At 37.9% G+C, this 21,280-nt stretch overlaps 2 protein-coding genes and 1 non-coding gene across 3 annotated transcripts in view; 2 read left to right on the top strand and 1 right to left on the bottom strand.

Annotated features, from left to right (window-relative positions):
- The window catches only part of TBC1D19 (TBC1 domain family member 19), a 114,656-nt gene that overhangs the window by 14,551 nt on the left and 78,825 nt on the right, over positions 1–21,280 (top strand). Inside the window, exons 2-4 of the mRNA XM_090268198.1 lie at positions 4,671–4,743; positions 5,662–5,707; positions 8,502–8,577. Of these exons, the coding sequence (XP_090124324.1) occupies positions 4,671–4,743; positions 5,662–5,707; positions 8,502–8,577 (195 nt within the window). The remainder of the gene's footprint in view (positions 1–4,670; positions 4,744–5,661; positions 5,708–8,501; positions 8,578–21,280) is intronic.
- LOC150020283 (small nucleolar RNA SNORD121A) lies at positions 10,103–10,176 on the top strand. The gene has a single exon (XR_016509447.1). It is a non-coding gene; the product is annotated as a small nucleolar RNA SNORD121A (small nucleolar RNA).
- On the bottom strand, positions 15,793–17,252 carry LOC150020282 (CCHC-type zinc finger nucleic acid binding protein-like). Its single transcript, XM_090268197.1, is given in 2 exon segments — positions 15,793–16,999; positions 17,001–17,252. Coding segments are annotated over 2 exon segments (534 nt in total). The 5' UTR covers positions 17,192–17,252; the 3' UTR covers positions 15,793–16,656.

Genomic DNA, 21,280 nt, shown 5'->3' with positions numbered 1-21,280 from the left:
TGAGATGATATATAAGACTGAGAGATGATTCCAGGTCTTCCGACACAAAATCCCACTCTCATTAATCCTAAATGGTTTTTAAACTATGCTCTGTTACATCAAGGACTCTGAAAATATTCTATTCACTTAAAGATACTTGATTTAAAATTATATTAAGAAACAACACTCTTTCAAATGCATTGTTATATCAAATACTTCATAATCCATTCAGGTGCTTCCAAATTAACTTGTTTCTGGGTAGATCCCAGGGCGCGGGGAACCCTCTTCTTCCATATTTCTTTCTACGTTTGGAACACTTATAAATGTGTCATCAGTGAGGAAGGATGTAATTCTGCACTGGTCTTTCAAAACGTTTGGGCTTGTGCATGTCCCCTCACGGTACATTGTACAAGCGAGGATACCGCCGCAGGGCGTGCGTGGCACTGGCCAAACCGAGCGCAGGTGCACCTGCTCAGCACAAACTCCCATCATGGTGTACCGCAAGATGTGGCACAAGTGAGCCAGTGACGTGTCACGTGCTAGCAATACCGTGGTATGCCTTGTTTTAGTAGTTACTAATCTTTGTATTGATGATAAATAAATTTAGTGATTTGTTTTCAAAATAAAAGCTTTCAATCACTCTTTTGAGTTCCCACAGCAGTTTAATTGGGGAGTGTGCTGAGATTGCCAGGAAGGCTCTGTGAAAGAGGATTTTTCTTTATATTAAGCAATCAAAACAAAATACAAAAAGTTTGTATATTGAGGCTATATTAGAATGAAGCTGTATCTTTTTAATGTTGATCCTACCTTATTCCATGAGAAAAGACTCATTGTTCTCATAGTCTAGAAATATCACTTTCAGTGTGTTTTATATACTGGGGTTCCTACTAGGGCTCAGATTTCATTTGAAAAAGGGTTATGGTGCTAAAGCATGTTTGAGAACTGCTATGCCTTACCATGTTGTCCTCCTGTCACTGTCCTTTTATTTTCAAGTTTCTCAGGATTTTTATAATTAGTTGAGATGATGAGTTAATGTGGTTTGCCTTTGATATAAAAAAGTATATTGAGCCCTGACTGGTGTGGCTGTTTGTTGAGCATCATACTGCAAAGAGAAAGGCTGCCAGTTCAGTTCCCCGTTGGGGCACAGGCCTGGGTTGTGGGTTGGTCCCTGGTTGGGGTGCACGAGAGGCAACTGATCAATGTTTCTCTCTCACGTTGATGTTTCTCCCTCTTCCTCCCTTCCTCTCTCTCTCTAAAATAAATAAAATCTTAAAAAAAATTTTTTTAAAGTATATCTAGGAGGTGTAGCAACTTTAAAGTATTGAAAATGTTTAGAAGTAATAACCATTTTCTCTCTTGAAGTTCTTTCAATTGTGCTACTCTGAGTCATTTCCAAATACAGGATTAGTAAAAGAAAACCTACTTCCTTTCGCCATGGTGCTTTTGAATAATGAACAGCGTTTCACAGCTTTTAAAATCCTAGGAATAACCGGCTTGAAAACATTCTGTTCCGTTAAACAAGTTTTTATAAAGCTACTTGTTTATTTGCAAGGAAATTTGTTAACAAGATATAACGTGGTTTGGTCAGTATGATTTTGTCAAGCAACAGTTAATGCCAGGTTGATACTTGGGAGGCGTAAATGAAGACATGGTCTTTGCCTTTGAATTCAACAGGCAGAAAGATAAATAGGTGAGCTGAGAATTACAGTATAATCTGATAAATGCTATAACAGAGGTGCTGGTGAGGGGAGCAAGGAAAGCAGGGAAAGCAGGTAATATTTGAGGGATGTCTTAGAAGCTGGTAGGTATTTGCTAAGGTGGTAAGGTATCCTAATGAACAACACGAACAAAAGCCTGGCAACGTGTTTTGACAGTTGGGGAGTCAGTGAATATAGTTCACTGGGACTGAAGAGTAGAGTGTGCTAGGAGGAGGTGTGAGAAAAGAGAGGATGTTGTTAGCTTGGTGGGGGAGTAGCTGATGAATTTGGAGAGAAGTTGGGATACATACGGAAGGTCCACGTTTGCCAGCCCTGTTGAAACGTTTAGGCTTCTTGTGTATGCTTGGAGATCCATAGCCAGGACAGACTTATGTTTTAGGAAAAACCACTGGAGGGTGGACTGGAAAAGGGAGAATTGGTTCATTTCTTTCATACGCTTTTATTGTGAAAGAAACTATTCTAGGCACTTAGCATACAATGGTGAACAAATAGACAAAGACATTTGCCCTGGTGGAGCTAACCGCTCCTCGTGTAGTGAGATACACCAATGAACACAGTGAATAAATTAGCCATATAGTGTATGAGGAGGTAATAAAAGCTAAGAAAGTAGAATAAAGGGGTGTGAGAATGGGTGCGGTTGGTGGCCGAAGTTTAGTTAAGGTGGGAAGGGGTCCCGTTCAGAAGCTACTGCAGTGACCCAGATGGGACATGATGAGGACTTAAGCTTAGGTGTGGGACTTCAGAGCAGAGAGAAGGAACAGATTGGGGGACATATTTTTCATGTTCTCTTTTGCCCTCTTTATCATAAAATAAAACACAAATGAAAACGACACAAAACAAATCTGTAATGTAATGAATTATTATAAGAGAAACGACCTTGTAAAATCCACGCGTGTAAAAAAGCGAAACCTTGCCAGCCACACCAGACACCCCTCCATTTGCCCATCCCAGTCACAGACCCCTCCCTCCGCCGCACCCTGATTTTGTTAGTCACTTTCCTGCGTTGCTTGATGGTTTTATTAACCAAACGTATGTTCCCGGACACTCTAACTTAGTCTTGCCAATTAAAAAAAGGTTTTTGATATGCCTTTTAAAGTCTTTTAAAATCTGCAGGCTTTCACGGACATGGACAAGTGTAATGATTGCTGGGGGGAGGGGATTATAAGGGGACTAAATGGTAATGGAAAAAAAATACAATAAAGATGAAATAATATATTTTACAAAATCTACAGGTTTCCTCTCCTTCCCTTCTTTTTTCTTATAACTTATCAGCTGAAGAACTGGGTTGTTTGACCTTTATAATTTCCACATCTCAGATCTTTCTGATGGCACACTCTTGGTGAAACTTAACCGGTTCCTCTGTCCTTTGTACAACTTGTAAATTGACAGCAGCAGACTCAATACACAAGCAGACAACTCGCATATTGGCAGCAAGTGTTCTTTCATTGAGAAGCAAATAATGTCTGTTTGTCTTTTGCAATGTCAATAGCTGTTTCTGCTCCATGCCTAGAATTAGTCATTCATTAGGGGTTGCAAAATGATGATATTCTAATTATAGTGCATCTGTTTTAGTTGTAGCTGGAATACTTTAATGAAGAGACATTTCCTCTTACCTACTGTTTGGTTACCCAGTGGTAAAGTTCCCATAGGAAGAGCACTAAAAATGACTTTTCCTTTATTTTCCTTTATTTGCTCTGGTCTGTTCAGACCTCATCTGCTTGCTGTATTGGATTAGGCAAAAGCCCTCTCAGTTGCAGCTCCTAAAATTGGCTTTTCATACATTCCAGTGAACACTTGTTGGCTGTTTTGGAGTTCTTCTGTTTTTATATACATCAGATACCCCAGTGCTTCCCTCTGCTTCCGCCTTCGCAGGTGCTAATACCAGACAGTCTAAGTCCTGTGTCTGTGTTTTGTCCCCAGCTGCTTGTATTTTAGGTTTGTGGGGATTTCTTATCACCAAGCTTTGTTGTACATATTTCTCATGGGATTTTGGTTTGCTATCTAGTTGGCTGGTCTGTTTTTATATGTAAATTAGAGAGATTAAAAAAAAAAAAAGCTTACTGCTACTAATGCTATCTTCCCAGAAATGGGTTGAATCCTAGAAGAGTTAGAGTGGAATTGAGAATACTGAAGTTTATGATTTGGGAGATCTGGTGGATAGTAATTGCATGAATGAAGATTAAAAAATAGAAGAGAAGGAGCAAAGTACTAAGTGGAAGATAAGATCAATATCTTTATTTTGTAGCTTTGAAGTGCTTATGAGATATTCTTAATAGAAATGCCTTCTTCAGAAACAAACTTCTAGAATTTGATAGGGAGAGCTAAGTGATTAAAGATCAACTCATTGAAAGTAATTGAAGCCGTTATAAGTTGGGGAATTACTATTTTTGGTAAAAATTACAGTATGGAAAATCAGTAGAATAAAAAGCTTGTACTTGAAGATGAAAGAAACAATAATAAGCATTTGTGAAATAGTAGTTTTATGTATTTTCCATAAATATGCACAACAAATGCAGATTCACATTGGGCAGCAAAACAAAGAGGAAGATGCTGTTCAGAAATTCATTTTATGGATACAGTTGGTTTTTGGTCATTAGGTGTAGATGCTGTATATGTTTGGGTATAATATTAAGAGAATGAACTTACAAAATCTCAGTATTTTTTCTACTAGAGAAAGAGATGTTAAATATGCATAAAGATAAAACCCTAGATGACATCAAATATTCATAAGTTGCAAGTTTTTGTATTTTGACTAGAGTGTACAATCACAGATCCTCTATTTTAAGAGCAGGTGAAAAAGTCTTCTCTCTTGTGAGCTTGTCTAGTTAATTCTAAGGTGCTCTGGCCTCAAAGGGGAGTTTTTAAATGTGCATACGCACATTTGGACACACCTTTTAAAATATTCATTGGGATTAAATATCAATCCAAATGACTTACTTTTGACCTCTGTCTTTTTCTTCTTTCTAAAATTAGGCCAGTCTTCAGAGACCTGAGATTAAACTTGAATCACTAAAAGAAGATATTAAGAGATTCTTTAAAACATCAGGTTTGTAAGTTGCTTTTCCCCCCCTAATTCTTTAAGGCAAAATAAGGAAATACTTTATTTGAAGGGAATATTTTATCCCCAGACATCTATGACTCATTCAAAATTGGGCAACAGTGGCTGGTTAGGCTTCTGTTTGGGAAGAATTAGAACTTTCAGGCATTTCAATAAAATGTTGTACAAATTTAGGGGCACCAAGGGAACGGTTGCTTTACATTAATTAGTTTTAAGTACTGTTTACCTTCTGGATCAAAATACATCCCGAATATATGAAAAATCTCCCTAGTTAAGCAACTTGTCTTTTACTATTTTGTGGCTTTTTTCTCTTTACACTTCTTTTCCTTCCTCTTTTCTACCCGTTCAGCGAACAAAAGAAAAGCCTACCTTTTTTTAGGGCAAGAAGAGAGGTCCCTATTCTAACGTTTGTACGTGGAAACTTAGCTGTTAAGTGGTTTACTAACCCAGAAAAGTTCAAGTAGTTAGCAGCCAACATAACTGCTCTGATTGGTTGTACCTTACAATCCACTTCTGTTGTTTAGGAGTTTACAGTGAACTGATTACTTGTGGTCTGTGTTTGCCAGGTGCCCTGATATTTCTTGCCCTTCTCTTGGAACGGCCCTCATAGCACAAGGATACTGTACAGTAGCTAAAGATTTCGGCATTCGTTGGGCACCTTAATGGTAGAAGAAGCAACTTTTCCTCCCATCTTGAAAACTAATATAATGCTGACAACCTTAGCTCCTCAGCGTCTGGCAAGGGATATAGTGAATGCATAGGAACTAAATCCTTAATAATGTTTTACACAGCTATTGGCAGTTGATAATGAGTATAATATTACAGTTTTAGTGAGATACATTTAATTATAAGGTATTTTTATTTTTGACACTAATATGTCTATATATTTTATTTTTTAAAAAACAGGTTGGGAGAAGAAACTTCACAATGCTGTTTATAGTGAACTGAGTGTGTGAGTTTTTCCTACCTCTGTTGAAATACTGTTTTGTTTAGCTATTATTTATTTTTAAGTACTGAATACAGTATTGCTATATATACTCATAATATTATTTCGCAGTATTTATATAGCATTTAAGATTAGTTAATACTTTGAAAAATTATAGTTTTACCTGAAAAATAGTAATGAGTAGATGGAATTTTTATAGTACCAAGAATTTTATATTAAAATTTATTTCTTCGGGGTAATTAGGGAATAAGATATTTCTCATAAGGTGATATTTCAGAAAACTGAAGCTTACCAACATTCTCTTTATTGTCGCCATTTTGCATGTTACTTCCGTTTTTTTGGATATTTCTCTTTATAAATGATCATTCTAAACATAATGAACTTTTTGTGCAAAATTGGTATTGTTAAGAACATCCAACAAAAAAATGAACTTTTTTGTTTATGTGAACTTGCCTCGGCACCTGTTGAGGTGTAGAGATCCGCTTGTCATTACAAAAAATGGAGATCCGGAATGTTAGCTCTTGCGGTTATTGAGCACGTACCCCGTGCCAGCACTACGCTAGGCGCTGGGGGTATAGTGTAGGGCAAGAAGAGCAGTGCTTTAGGCAGAAGGGAACAGCGGGCCCAGGGACCTAGAGGTGGCAATGCGGCACCCTGGAGGAACAAAGTGGACGGCTGGGTGGTGCAGGGCAGAGGGGCACGGTCAAGGGTGATGTTAGCGGCAGAGTCAGGAACGTGCTTCATTCCAAGGCTTCGTAGACTGGATCCTAACAGGGTCCGGGTGTCAGTTTAGAACTCTGAGCAGTGTAGTGACATGATGACATTTGCATTTCATTCCTTCAACGATGTACTGGTTATCTAGTATGTCCCAGGCGGCATGCTAGACACTGGGTTGCAATCACCGGTGAATAAGGACGCTACTGCTTCCGGCTAACAGCCAGGCGAATTGGCAGAGAGGTTGAAAACAGCTGGGAAACAAGGGACACTGGTTAAGTGTCTGACAGAGATGTGGTTGTGTAAAACAGTGTCATTTGGGTGGAAAAAGCTGAGCAGTATTTTGGGGGACAGGAAGAGGAAGGAGCCGAGAATGATGCGCAGGTTCCTGTGCCTTGTTCCTGCCCGACAGCTCTCCCCTCCTGTGTGTGTGCGCGCGCTCAAGTTTCTGCCCTCCGTTTCTGAGTTTTATTAAATTTAGAAATGGTTGCTGTTCAAATGGAGGGATTTTAAAGTGATATTTGATTCTAAACCACATGTCCCTTTACAGTATGCATTATGTAGTTTTTAAAACTATCTTGCATATAAGAAATACTGAGGTATCTAGAGATGATCATCTATTTCTTTTGAGAAAGGTGATTTATTTAGGTACATGGAATGTAGATTTCAATGGGAAGAGCAGTGAGCTAGAAGCAGTAAGTAAAACTGTCTTTAAATTAGGTGGGATAGGTGGCTTTTTTCAAGATAGGTGGCTTTTTTCTATTCTAGACATGTTTATTATGGACATTTGAGCCTTTTACACATAGGTTCTGGGACAGATACAAGTGGCTTGTATAGGATTAATTAACCCTTCACATACTGATGTCCCACTTTGGATGGGAAGTTTCTTGAGGATTCGGTGTATGGTTCCTGATGATTGGAACATGGCTCTTTGCTGTATGTACAGGCCCTATGACTAACTTCAGTAGGAGTTCTATGTTTTTCGCTGAAAGAGGTTGGAACCTCAATGTAAATGTTGAACTATCATACTTTGCTATTGCTTTATTTGTGATTTCATGCCACTCTGTGCCTCAATCATTATATCCTAATCAGTCTGACTTTTCTGATTTTTAAACGTTCCAAATGTTTCCACCACTGGGTCTTATGCTTGGTTTCCCTCTGCCAGGAACATTCTTCCCAGATCTCTGTATGGTAGGCTGCTTCTTCTCACTCATGTCTTAGTTCAGATATTAGCTCCCCTTGATGCCTTTCCTACCCTTCCAAGTCATTTCTGTCTCATTAACCCTGCTCTCATTTTCTCATGGCACTTACTACTATCTCATGTTATTGTACATATTTATCTGCTTTTATAATTATTGACTGTCTTTACTAGAATGTCAGGTATATGAGAATAGGGGATATTGTCTTAATCCCTGCCATACACTTAGTGCCTAGAATAGTTCAAAACCTTGTTGAATAAAGAAATGTTTTCTTAATAAAAACAATACTGTTTGAATATAATAAAATGTAAAGTTACTTAGAAAACAGAAATAATTCATAAGACATTACAATTTTTAAATTTTATTAAATTTGTGAATTTATGTATTATATGTTAAAACGTGGCTATTCCAATAGATATTTATATTATTATTTCAACTGTGTAACATATATATATATAAACATATGTGAAAGGAAATTGGGGAAATGAAAATAGTTGATGTGTTGGTAAGTCAATGGATTTTTTTCAACCTTATAAAATTTCTCTAAATGTTATATGTCTGTATTAAAATTAAGTTATGATAAGTTCCATGAGCATTTACAGAGCTAAATAATTTTTTAATTACTTCAATTTATGAATTCAGGTGATTATGCAATTTAACAGTTAATTAAATTGCTAATCTAAAACTACAATACCAGTAGGATAAGAATTACAATTTTGTTAGGCTGTTGTGCCTTGTATAAATACACATAACTGCTAATAAGTATTCTATTCAATATTTCACTTATAACATGGGCTACAGAGGTAAGTATTATAATTTCTAACCAAGAGAATTAGTTACTTGTCAAGGGTAGTGTACAATATTTACCTGCCTCTTTTTGCCCCTAGGTTTCCATTACATAGTCATCCTGCAGCACCTCCTGAACACCTTAAAGAACCTTTGGTATACATGAGGAAAGCACAGGTTGGCTATTGTTCATTTTTAATTTTATTTTTTCCCATTCCAAGTTATATAATGCAGAGTAAAAGGTCCTTATTGATATCAGGAGTATGTATTATTTATTATATGAAAACCTGGATAAGAACCAATAAAGTGATGTGACTCATATTTGTATACTCTTGCTTTTTACTTTCAGTAACCAAGGGTCACACCTATTTAAAGTAATCCGGAAAACGTTGAGTAGAAAAAAGATATTATGTACCACACTGGCCTGAAGTTTAGAATATGCTAGAAATGTTATGCAACAGTTGTTCCTCATGCTCTGTTATGTTACAGGAATGAAACAGGAATGAACTGACACTCTTGCCTTGAAATTTCGGCCTTTGAGGTCGCTGTTGCTGGTAGCGAATGTGAAATATATCTGTTCTTGCAGAAGGCCATTACATATTAGTTATGTCCCGTTGCAGAACTTAGATGAACCTGCTTTCTAAAATGGGATGAAAATAACTAAAAATAAGAGAATAAAATAAAATAATATGAACAGAAGAACTGTACAAAGCTGTTAAAAAATAAAATAACCCCTGTCACGTGTCCCTGACTCTCAACTGTCCTTTGCCTCGGCTCAGCCAGGCCCGCCTGCCTGCCCGGGAACACTGGTTGTTCCTCCCAGCGCTGGGTTGGACTCTGTGGCTGCCACTTCCATGGTGTTTGATGGGCAGGACTGAGCCAATCTTCCTTCTCCATGATAGTCTCAGAAATTATTATGGAACATTGCAAATGGGCACCAAAGAACTGCTCCCTGTGTCCAGCCTCAACAATTCTCAGAGCAGTTCTGTTTCTCCTAAGAAACGTTCTGCTGCATAGAGTTTACCATGGCCCCCAGCTTTGGATGTCAGGCAGATTTTTATTTTTTCAAGCTTCGTTTTCATTGAAAGACCCTCAAAATTAGATTATGAAAGGAAACAATAATAAACAAAAAACATGGAGATATTTGAGGAAATATGTAGTATATTTTTACCTCTAGGTTGAACCTTAGGACTAGCGATCAGAGAATTGTTATTTACTATTGATGTGTCATAAGCATATTCATTAAATGATACATGTGTGAAAGAATGGTTTCATCTTTTGTTGTAAAGATATACATTAAAAAGAAGGTTAGGTCTAAACATCTTCTGGTGAAATTTGAAAATTTCCAAAAGGTTTAGAGAAAGTATGAGTTTTAGAATATTAGGTGTAAGAAGCAAAACGCAAAACGTGGCTTCCTATTGTGACCAGAAGATGGGAGAGGTAAATAGTAGGTCTGTCCTTACAGCCTACCTGCCGCTAGTCGCTGAGAATCCACAGGAATGGTAAGGGTATGTACTGTGCATAGTATGGTGCTTCTCTCGTTTCTTTCCAGACTTACCCACTAAATCAGGGGTCAGCGCACTACAGCCGTGGGCCAAATCGGCCCTGCCATCTGTTTTTATATGGCTGCAACCTAGGAATATTTTTTCAACATTTTCAGCTGATTGAAAAATCAGCTTGTGACCCATCAAAATTAGATGAATTAAACAATGATGTATTCATTTCCAAGCACATATCTGATGATTCCATGTGGAATTCAGCTACTCTGAGTTTAAAAAAAAAAAAATTAGATGAATTAATAGAATGTTTTATTGGAAATAGTTTTGCTCATTTATTTACATACTGTTTATGTGTGCTTTTGCACTATAGTGCTGGAGTTAAGTAGTTGCAATAGAGACACTATGACCTGCAAAGTCAAAAATATTTACTGTTTGCCCTATTACGGAAAGTTTGCCAATCCCTGCACTGAATAATTCATTTTTTTAAGAGCAGGGACTGTACTTTTTTTGTCTGCATCTAGCACAATGCTTGCCCCACACGACACTGTCAACAAATGTTTGTTGAAATAATCGATTCTTTAACCATGGTCACACTAAATACCTCCTCTAGCAGCTCAGTGTCCACCTGCCTTCTTATGTTTGTTCTTCAGTCATCGGGTTCTTCAGCTTCCTGTTTTGTTGGGCAGCTCTCTCCTCTTGGCATGAAAGCTACCTAGTCTGGACCGCAAAACTACCCTTCCATCTCATTCTCCCCTGCACCTCATTATCTGTTGCCCCTTTAGACTTTCATTCTGCTGCCATTCCCATCCTCTGCCTGAGGCTACCTCTCCTGTCTATTTTTTCTCTTCTCCTGAAAATGTTGAATACTTAGGAGGAAAATCATACAAGTTTATGTTTACCATTAATTTTTTACTAAATTCATTTATTCATCTTTCCCTGGATTCATTTCAGTGTTTGTCAGTCCCTTTATAATTCATTATTTTTTTAAAGTATATTTTATTGATTATATTGTTACAATAGTTCCAATTTTTCCCCCCTGCTCCCCTCTGCCCAGCACTCCCCCCCCCCAACAATCCCCTCTCTAAGTCCATGCCCATGGGTCGTACATTAATTCATTATTTATTACCTGGTTTGAAGTTAGGTTTTCCTGAAGTTTCTCCATGCTGGTATAGTCTGAAATTCTACCTTGTCTCACTCATTTGAAACATTTGCCACTTATTTTATTAAGAATATTTAGGTCATGTCATTTAAGTTTCCATAGCTTCCCTCTTTCTGCTACATCTTTTTTTTGGCTCCAGCCCTCTACAGTCGATGATGTACTATGTATTTCTTCTGTTAGATCAAACTCAGCATGTCTAAAATTGAGTTTATGATGTTATTCCTAAAATAAATATTTCTTCCTGACTTTCCCATTTCTGTTGATTAGTTTCCATCATTATTATAATAATTTAGACATGAAATACATTTTATCTCAATTTTCCATATCCAAATAGTCACTTAAGTTCTGTAAACTATAACTTATTCCTTCCCATAGTCTTAAAGCCTTCTACTGTTTTCATTATGAAGGCCATTACCATAGTGGTCACTATGACCATGATGATGATAGTGATGACTCTCTCTTATTGAATGCTTACTTTGTTTTAGACATTAGTTGACATCCTTGCCTTATTCTTACACCTCCTAACTTTTAAGGAGTCTTTTCCTAATGCCTTTTGTAATCTCAATACAATTCACTTTAACTTCAAGCATATGAACCTTTATAATGTATCTCTCTGCCTTCTATTAAACTTTTAGTGACTTCCAATAGCCTAACAAATTAAGTTCCTACTCCAAAACCCAACATGTAAGAATTTTTACTATTTCTCCTCAGCTTCCCCTTTCACTTTCTCAGTCTCTGCTGTCTTATAACTGTCCTCTGTGCCCATCCAGGTGAATCGTTTTGCCTTCCCTCTTGCATCTTTGACACTTCTATTTTATTTTCTTACCATGGGCAGCCCTTTCTGCCTGATTTGCTTTATGAAAATCCTGTTTATTTTGTAAGGACCAGCTTAGATGACATTTCTTCTCTGATTTTGTTATTACCCCTATTGAAAAATATCTCTCCCTCTTTGGACTCTCGTAGCACACAATCATTTTATGGCATTTCATTAGACTAGTTTCTGTACATAACCTTTCTGACATTTGTTATGTCTTCTGAAAGCAGTAACAATTTTGTATACCCATTATATCTAGTATACTGACCTTTATATAGCAGGAGCTTAGTAAGTTTATGTTGAATGACTTGTAAAGGCATTTGCTCTCTCTTCTGCCAACGATTACTATATTCACTTAAACAATATTTACTGAATGCCTACGAGGGGAGACACTCAGCTGTGTGCTGTGGAGGTTCAGAAATAACTTACATTCTGCCTTTGGGTTACTTTGTGGCTTAGTAATTGAAAGAAGACTTGAGCACAGGGAGATGTAGTGTAAGGCAGTGAGTCTGTGTGCTGCAGGGGAGGTGGTAGGAAGTTCTATAGGAGCACAGGAAGGGGCTGGACACAGGTGCTTACTGACCAGGGGGTTCTTTAGAATCAAGAAGAACTTAAAAAATTGCAGTTAGTGTTTCCTTCCCCTTGTATTCAGTAAAATATGTGGGCAAAAAATATTTTGAAACTGTACCCTGGAAAATTTTGATTACTTTTATTTCCTCTTGAAGTTTTAAGAATTACTTTAACTTCTCTTAGTTCTAGCTTGTGTCTTCAGAGTTGAGATGCAAATCAGCTGTCAGCAGTGTTTTTTGCAAACTGGATTGGTGTTTAATTTTCTGGGCTGATGGGGGGAGGGGGTGCTTATACAGTAGTCCCTCTGTATATCGTGGTTCACTTATTGCGGCCTCACTGTATTGCGGGATTGTTAAAAATATTATATCTAATTACTTATTGCGGATTTTTTTGCTATATCGCGGGGTTTTGCGGTACTGTATACATTATGTTAAAGTTACATAGGTTTAAGAGTGTAGAATATGTTTAAGAACATAAGTAGTGTTTATAAAGGCATGGAAAAGGTTAATAAGGGAGTGGGAAAGGTTAATAAGGGACTGGGAACGGTTTGTAAGTGTGTGGAAAGGGTTCATAAAGCCTTAAAATATATATAAATATTAAAATAAATGTAAGGTTCCTATGTCGCGGATTCTCACCTATCATGGGGGCGTCTAGAACGTAATACCCGCGATAAGTGAGGAATCACTGTATTGCATCAACATATCCCTGAGTATTTTCTGCTGAGAGGTGCCCCACAAAAAATGTCTCCATGGACAAATAAGTCTGGGAATTGAGGCACACACTGCCTTCCTCTTGGTGAATCACAGTTTATTTTATCATTTTTAAACAGACTTTATTTTTTACAAGAGATTTAGATATACAAAAAAAATCGTGAGTTCCCATAGATCCCATGTTCGTTTCCTCTATTATTAACATTTTATATTTGTAAGATACATTTGTTATAATCAGTGAACGAATATTAATTTATTATTATTAACTCAAGTTCCTACTTTATTCAGATTTCAGTAGTTTTAACCTGATGTCCTTTTTTGGTTCTAGGATCCCATCCAGGACAGCACATTGCATTTGGTAGTCATGTCTCCTTAGGCTCCTCTTGGCTCTGACAGTTTCTCAGACTTTCCTTGTTTTTGATGACTTTGACAGTGTTGAGAAGTACTGGTCAGGTATTTTGTAGAATATCCCTCATTTGGAATTTGTTGGGTGTTTTTCTTATGATTAGCCTGGGGTTGTGGGATGTTTTGGAGGAAGACCACAGATGTAAAATGCTATTTGTCACTATACTCATCTCCTCATGTCAGTGTACACTGTCAGCATGATGGATCACTGTCACTGTTGACCTTGATTACCTGGCTGAGGTAGTATTTGTGAGGTTTCTCCTCTATAACGTCACTCCCTCTCCACTTTGTATGCTGTGCTCTTTGGAAGGAAGTTCTGTGTATAGGCCACACTTCAGGAGGGGAAGTTTGCTACACTTCCTGGAGGAGGTAGTATCAACAAATTATTTGGAATTTTTCTTCATAGAGGAGTTGTCTCTCTTCCTCTCCCCCATACACTTATTTATTCAACCACTTATTTATCTCAGTATAGGCTCCTGGATATTTATTTTATACTTTGGGTTTTATCTAAAACTCCTCAGTTTTGTTGCTTACAGTCTATTCTGACCTGTTAAAGGCTCAGAGAAGGTCTGCAGTAAAGAAACTTCACTTTTATTTAATCCAGTGGTGTTCAAACTTATGTGACCACGAAGCCCTATTTCCATGTAAAATACCTTGGGAACTACTTTGCTACACCTTTCAGAGAAAGCAGTATTTGAAGAAATGGATATACAGCATGATAAATATAAGTGTATGCGTTTTCTTGTGAAATAATACTAGCAAGCATGTGGAGCACATGCCAGGTACCATTATAATGCTTTACAAGTTCCCACTCACTTAATGTTCATGACCAGTTTATGAGGGGGGTCACTCTTGTGATCTTTCATTCAACTTCACAAAACTAGTAAGTGGAAGAATTGGGATTTGAACCTGGAAGTCTGGCTCAGCCTATTTCTCTATTCAGTCCTGAGATCCTTAGGCAAACTCAAGATAGCCGATGTGGTTGAATTTGTTCTGTGTTCTCTCAATCCAGCAACCTAAGCAGAAATGAGAAATTGGTTAGTGTTATATGATTTCAGTTCTCATCCCCTTCCCTTACTTGTGCTTACGAGGCTGTAAATGGTCTTGCCCCTCTCTACGGTGCCGGTGTCCTCTCCTGCTTTCTCACGCTGTCCCCCGCCATCCTGCCGCTCCCCAGTTCCACACATACGCATTCCCTCTGTCTATTCATACTCGACCTCTCTCAGTTGTTCCAGCAGAACCATTGCTTATGCCTCTGCTTCTACCTGAAACCGTCTTCCCACAAATCCCACGTATTTCTGGCCAAACTTGTACACATTCTTCAGGTGTCTCGTTAGGTGGCAGTTTCTTTGGGAAAGTTCTTTGACCCCCAGATCTCAGATTCCCAGGTACTCTTCCTGTGTCTCCGGTCCTCCACATGGGAAGCACCTTGACTTCCTACCATAATACTTGGTTGTTTGTATTGTTCCCTAGATTCTGTAGTCCCTGTGAAACAGGGTCAGTGTCCCCGCTTCACCACTGTGTCTCCACCATCGGGCACAGTGCCTGGCACATGGTAGGCGCTCCATAGATATTACTTAAAATGATGAAGGAATTGAAGAAGCAAAAAAATAGAAAATGTTCCCTTCTAAAAGTATTTATATCCCTTTTCCTAGTATAATTACACATCTAGAACCTTATCTAGATAAAAAATTCACAAGAATCTTAATGAATATCAATAGGGCTTGCTTAAATATAACATGGCATCTCCAAAAGTCAGTGTTATACAGGCAACAAAAATATAATTTCTGAAGAAATATTATGAAATAGGAAAGTACATACAATGTAATCTTAAATGGAAAAAGCATGCTATGTAACAATATAATTCCACTTTAACTATGTACATGAGTGTCTATATGTATACACACATATATCTCAATTATATAGAAAAAATGAAAAAAAGAGAACAAAATGTTAACAGTGGTTATTTTTGGCTGATAGAAATTTGTGAATGCTTATTTATTATTTTTTTCTTTACATATTCCTTTTTCCAAATTATCTTAAATAAATGTGTTACATTTTTAATCAAAGTAGTTACTTAAATCTTTACATTCAGTAGCTGAGTTATGATTATTTTGTTTTACCTTATTTTTCTCAGGGTGAAGAAAATAATTTCTAACTTTATAATTCCATAGTTTCTTTTACATGCTATATATTTGTTGTACAGTTTTTTTTTTTTTTTTTTTTTTTTTCCCCTTCCTCCTCCAGTTTTATTGGATAGTTTAAAATTACATTTCTATACTCTAGGACTTCAGTTGCTTTTTCCATGACTTTTAAAACTGATTACATCAAATTAAACACAGTTGTCTTAAGTGATATAGTATACAAAAATAACATCTTGATTTCTGTGGAAATGTATCTCTCTGCAATTCCTGAACAGCTCCAAATTTTGCTTACTCTGAGCATAGATGTTTACTCAGGGTTTTAGATTCTGTCTCTGCAAGAAACGTGTTCTAAACCTTTGCCATCACCATCTGCATATCCAGTAGCAATGCTAAGTTGTTTCTGTTTAGGCTTTTATCCCAATTTTCCTCGCAGAGACATTAACAAGCATATTTATCTATTTTGTTTACTCCCACTCAACTGTATGATCTATGTAGGGCCTGATACAGATGTTAGTTGATGTTATTTAACAGCTACTGAGGTCAGACAATCCAAGGCCATCATTATACTAAAATTAAAGTTATTTATGGAAGCTCACAGTCACTTCCAGAATTGGTTTTTACCTTCTACATGGGAACATATTCAAGAAACCCAGACGGGCTTACTGGTCTGATTTAACTCTTCCCATTCATCAATCCCTATTCACCAGTGGCATGAAAAGGGGGTTCTTTAACAAAGCATTATACATAACACCTCTACCAAACTAAACATAAACTTTTTTTTGTAGTTAAATGCAGAAAATCGATTTTTTTCCACCCCTTTCCTCCTTTTACATGGCAAGTAAAGCTCACTGGCCTGGGAGTAGCCTCTATCTGCCAACCTTTGGCCAGTGAAGAGGATCCAGAGAAAATAATACAACCATCAATCAGAAAAAGGAGGGGTGACAAAGGAAAATAATTAAGCTGTGGCCTCAATTGTGCATTCCCGTGCAAGGTGCCCTGATTCACCACAGCGGTAACAGTTGACTTCACTTGTCTTGCTGCAGTTGATGGCTACATGACCAGTTTCACCATACCTATAGCACTTCACTTTGGTGCAGTCTTTTTGAATATGTCCAAATTCTCCGCAAGAATAGCACTTCTGTTCATCTGCATGGTCACAGTCACGGGCCAGATGACCTGGTTTGCCACAATTGTAGCAGCACTGCTCTCGCTTTCTCTTAGGCTCCTTGCAGTCCTTGGCAATGTGGCCACCTCTACTGCAGTTATAGCAGGCTTCATCCTCCTGAAGATCACAATCTGGCAAGATGACCAGACTCACCACAGAGGTAACAGATGTCTGGAAGAGACGAGGAAACAAACTGGAAACCTCTATCAGAGGTAAAACCACCTCTGCCACGGCTTCTCATTCCACGACCACGACCTCCACCAGTAGGGCATTCCCGGGCCCAGTGGCCAGATCGTCCACACTTGAAACACTCATTGCTGCTCATGGCTGCAGTTAAGATCTTCGGCGTCTGAGGCCGGCCAACAGCGCGGAGACTGAGGCGCGGGCCGAAGTCTGTTGTACAGTTTTTAAAGACCTCTTATTTACTTCTATTGTTATAAAAATGTAGCAAGGTGATAGCTAATACCTATTTAAAGATTTCTATAAAATTGTGATTCCCTTATAAATCTTTTGCCTTTTATGGCTGAGAAATTACCTTATTTATGAAACTCTTGAAATCTTTTGAGTTAATATCATGTATTTCAATTATTAGGGAAACTGACCTGAAGGCAACAATAATTTCATTTTGCGAGGATATGAGTTTGGTAAAAGGTAATGTCTTCCTATTTAAACATTTTAAATGTAAAAGGTCATTTATTTTCCTTTTAAATAACATTATAAAACTTTATTTATTTTGTTAGTCTTTTGGGTAGAAAACGTTACTTTCTTTCTATTTTGTATTAGTGCGCTGTCGTTTATCAGGAACTTATTTGCTACTCCCACACACTTTTTTGGTGCTAACTATATATTGAAATTTTTATTTAAATAATTTAAAATAACAGCTTCTTTTCTCATCTTGGGATTCCCCTCATTGTCAGGACATTGTATTTTTGTTTCTGATGTCTATGGAAATGACTTCTCTGACCATTTGACTGAAGTTCTTGCAAGGGGTAGCTTGGAAATGTCTTGCCAACCTTGTCATGGTGTCATAAGTATGGATCAGGGGAGGGAGAAGACATGGTGATCCACTAGGGTCACATTTCTTTCATTGTTTTTAAGATTTTAAAGGAAGCACCTAAATAGAATGTATTCTATTGACAACCACAAGTTTTGCTGTATCTAACTTGCTTTTTCTTTGCTCATTCTTTTATGTTCTTCTTATGGTTATGACATATGATCTGATACAGCCTTTATGAACTTTCTGAACCTGTCTCATATTACATGTGTATCTGTCTTACACTTTCAACCCCCGCCACAGAAGTGATGTGTTTCTTAGGGACAGTGATGCTGCTTATATTCTTCTCCAGTGCCATGTGTTTAAAGGATGCCTGGTAAATATTTGTTGAGTCATTCGTTGTCTTTTTAATGTTTGAAAACTCAGCTATTACACTTCATTTTCCCTTGGTCTAGCCACAAAAATCCTATTTTTTGAATTGATCATACTTTTCCTCTTTCCTTCCTTCAATTTTTTAGTCACGTTGTTTCTTCTCTTCTGGGTTATTTCTAAGATTCTGCTTTAGTTGTGGAGCCCAGAAAAAATAATGCATAAAGATTCGCTCAACATTGCTTCAGTTCTTAATCATTTTTATTCTGCTCTTCTGTGTTCTTTCTAAAAGCTTTCTTACTCAGAAAATGAAGGTAATGATACATATTTCAACAGATTAATAAAATAATATATGTAAACCATGTAAATTACATACATCTGTTTCCTAAACTCTCCATTCAGATTACTTCTTTTCTGATGTCTGATTTCTTTCCTATGTAACTTTGAAAAACTATTTTCTCTGTGTATCTAACTTCTAATGTTAAATTTAAAGTCGATAAATTGAAATACTTGGAACAGTGGGATATTCATTTAGGAAAGCTATGATGAACCATTTTAAATTATACTCTATAGAAAAGACCTGAATGAGATGTTTATGCCAAAATAACTTTTTAAAGGATAAGTTAAAAATGTGTTTTAGAGTATCTTGTTAAGGTGTCATTCCAGAAAGTGTCATTCTGCTTGGAATGACCTTTTGTTTGAGATTTTAGTAGACGTTATGTTGATTAAAATTTTATTCAGTCTTGAAAGTATGTACAGTATATATTATGAGTCACATATTGCTGTCTGATGTAGCTTTAATTTTGTTTTTATATCAGAGAGTTGTCTTTTTATCAATTTAAGAGCCCTTTTTATGACTGTTATATAGATAGCAATTTGATTCTTTATGTAAGAAGATAAATAAAATAAATTTAGGGATTGGATTTTTAATCTTTAGGCACATTTTTATAGTGATGATTAAATTAAAATTACTTAAAAAAATGCTTTCTTAGACAAATGCCATGATTCACTTATATGTGGAATCTAAATAACAAAATAAACAAACAGAGAACAGATTGGTAGTTGCCAGAGGAGGGGTGTTGGGGGGCTGGGTGAAAAACAAAAAGATTCAGAAGTACAGAAGACTTCCGGCCAAGATGGAGGCTTAGACGGACATGCTCGGTCTCCCTCTACAACTAGAGAGGAATACAACTACTTCAAAACAAAAGATAACTAGAAATTCCAGAAAATAAAACTACACGGAAGCCCAACATACAAAGTTATAAACCAGCGGCGCCCTTTGGGCAGGTAGGAAGAGCGAAAGTGGGTGGTGCTGTTTGCAGTCGCACCAGGGACAGCGGCAGGGAGAGCAGTCTCAGCTGCAGTCTAACCCCGGCAGCTCACGACCCCAACGCTGGGAGAAGCAGCCACCACATCGCCTTGAACAGTGAGGCTCAGAAGGCAGGAGGACGGATCCCAGTCTCCTAGCAGAATAACTGCGGGAATCCATCTTGGACCCCCGCCCCCACACAAAGCGCCACAGGGCTGCGAAATAGGTTGCGGGTGGCCACTGGTTGCTGGGCAGTGACGACAAAGGGGCACAGCACAGCAAGAAAGGTTGCTGGACCACCGCCGGTCGCTGGGTTGTGACGACAAAAGGCCACAGTGCGGCGAAAAAGGTTGCGGATCGCCGCAGGTCGCTGGGTTGTGACGAGTACACAGGCACTGCCCCCTATAGCCGGCCCAAGAAAACAAAATGCATCTGTCAAAATGAGGCAGACAACTATAGAAATCCCGGTGGCGCAGCTCACCAGGCAACAGATGAAGAACCTGACAGATGAACAAATAAGAAACCTGTCAGAGGCTCAGTTCAGGGCCCTTGTTATCAGGTGGCTTACAGAATTAACAAAAGATCTGGAAAAAGATGAGAAAGAATTGAAAAACACTCACACTGAAAGGAACAAAACCACATACAAGACAGATGGTGAGGAAATAAAATCCAGAGTTCAAATCAACAAACCAGAACATAGAGAAGGAACAGTCAACCAGTGCAGAGAGAGGAAACGGGAAGCAAGGATGAGTGGATCAGAAACCTCTGGGACAGCTATAAGAGATCGAATATACGGATTATAGGATTGCCAGAGGGTGAAGAAGAAGAACTAGAAATTGAAAAATTAAGTGAAAATATAATAAAGCAGAACTTCCCAAACTTGGGGAAGGAAATAGACTTACAGGTCCAGGAAGCACAGAGAGTTCCAAAACAACTGGACCTAGGGAGAACCACTCCAAGACACATTATAATCAAAATGTCAAAAGTTAAAGAGAGAATCTTAAAAGCAGCAAGAGAGAAGAAAAGAATTATGTACAAAGGGGTCCCAATTAGACTATCAGCTGACTTCTCAAGGGAGACCCTGCAGGCAAGAAGGGACTGGCAAGAAATATTCAAAGTAATGAAAATCCAAAACCTACAACCAGGAATACTCTATCCAGCGAAACTGTCATTCAGAATAGAAGGACAGAGAAAGTGTTTCCAGGACAAAATAAAACTGAAAGAGTTCATTAGATCCAAACCACTGTTATATGAGATGTTAAAGGGACTGGTTTAGAAAAAGGAGGATCAAAACTATGAAATCTAAAATGAAAACTGCATCACAAGAAACAACAGAAGCTAGGGAATTGAAGCAAAGGCAAACTAGGCAATGAGAGTGGAAAGAGAACTATAGATATGGGGAGCATATTGGGGGGAGGTCAGCAAGGAAGGGGAAGGGGGAGAGGGAGGGAGATGGTATAGGAATGAAGAAACATCGTAGGAGGGAATGGAATAGACAGAGAGAGGTTGAGAAGAACTATATGTACAACCAATGGACATGGACTAAAAGGGGGGGACAAGGGGAGGGAGGGGGCCACCAGGTGGAGGGGAGCAGAGGGAAGGGAAATTGGAACAAATGTAACACTGTAATCAATAAAACACATAAAAAAAAAAACAAAAGTACAGAAGAGTCATGGGGTGTAAGTACAGCACAGGGAATACAGTCGGTAATATTGTAATCACTGTGTATGGTGGCAGGTGGG

Source organism: Furipterus horrens, unplaced genomic scaffold, assembly GCF_987537825.1.
Source record: "Furipterus horrens unplaced genomic scaffold, mFurHor1.1.pri manual_scaffold_2, whole genome shotgun sequence".
Lineage (NCBI taxonomy): Eukaryota > Metazoa > Chordata > Mammalia > Chiroptera > Furipteridae > Furipterus > Furipterus horrens.
Note: the sequence above shows the minus strand (reverse complement) of the source record. Positions and strands in the feature narration are given on the sequence as shown.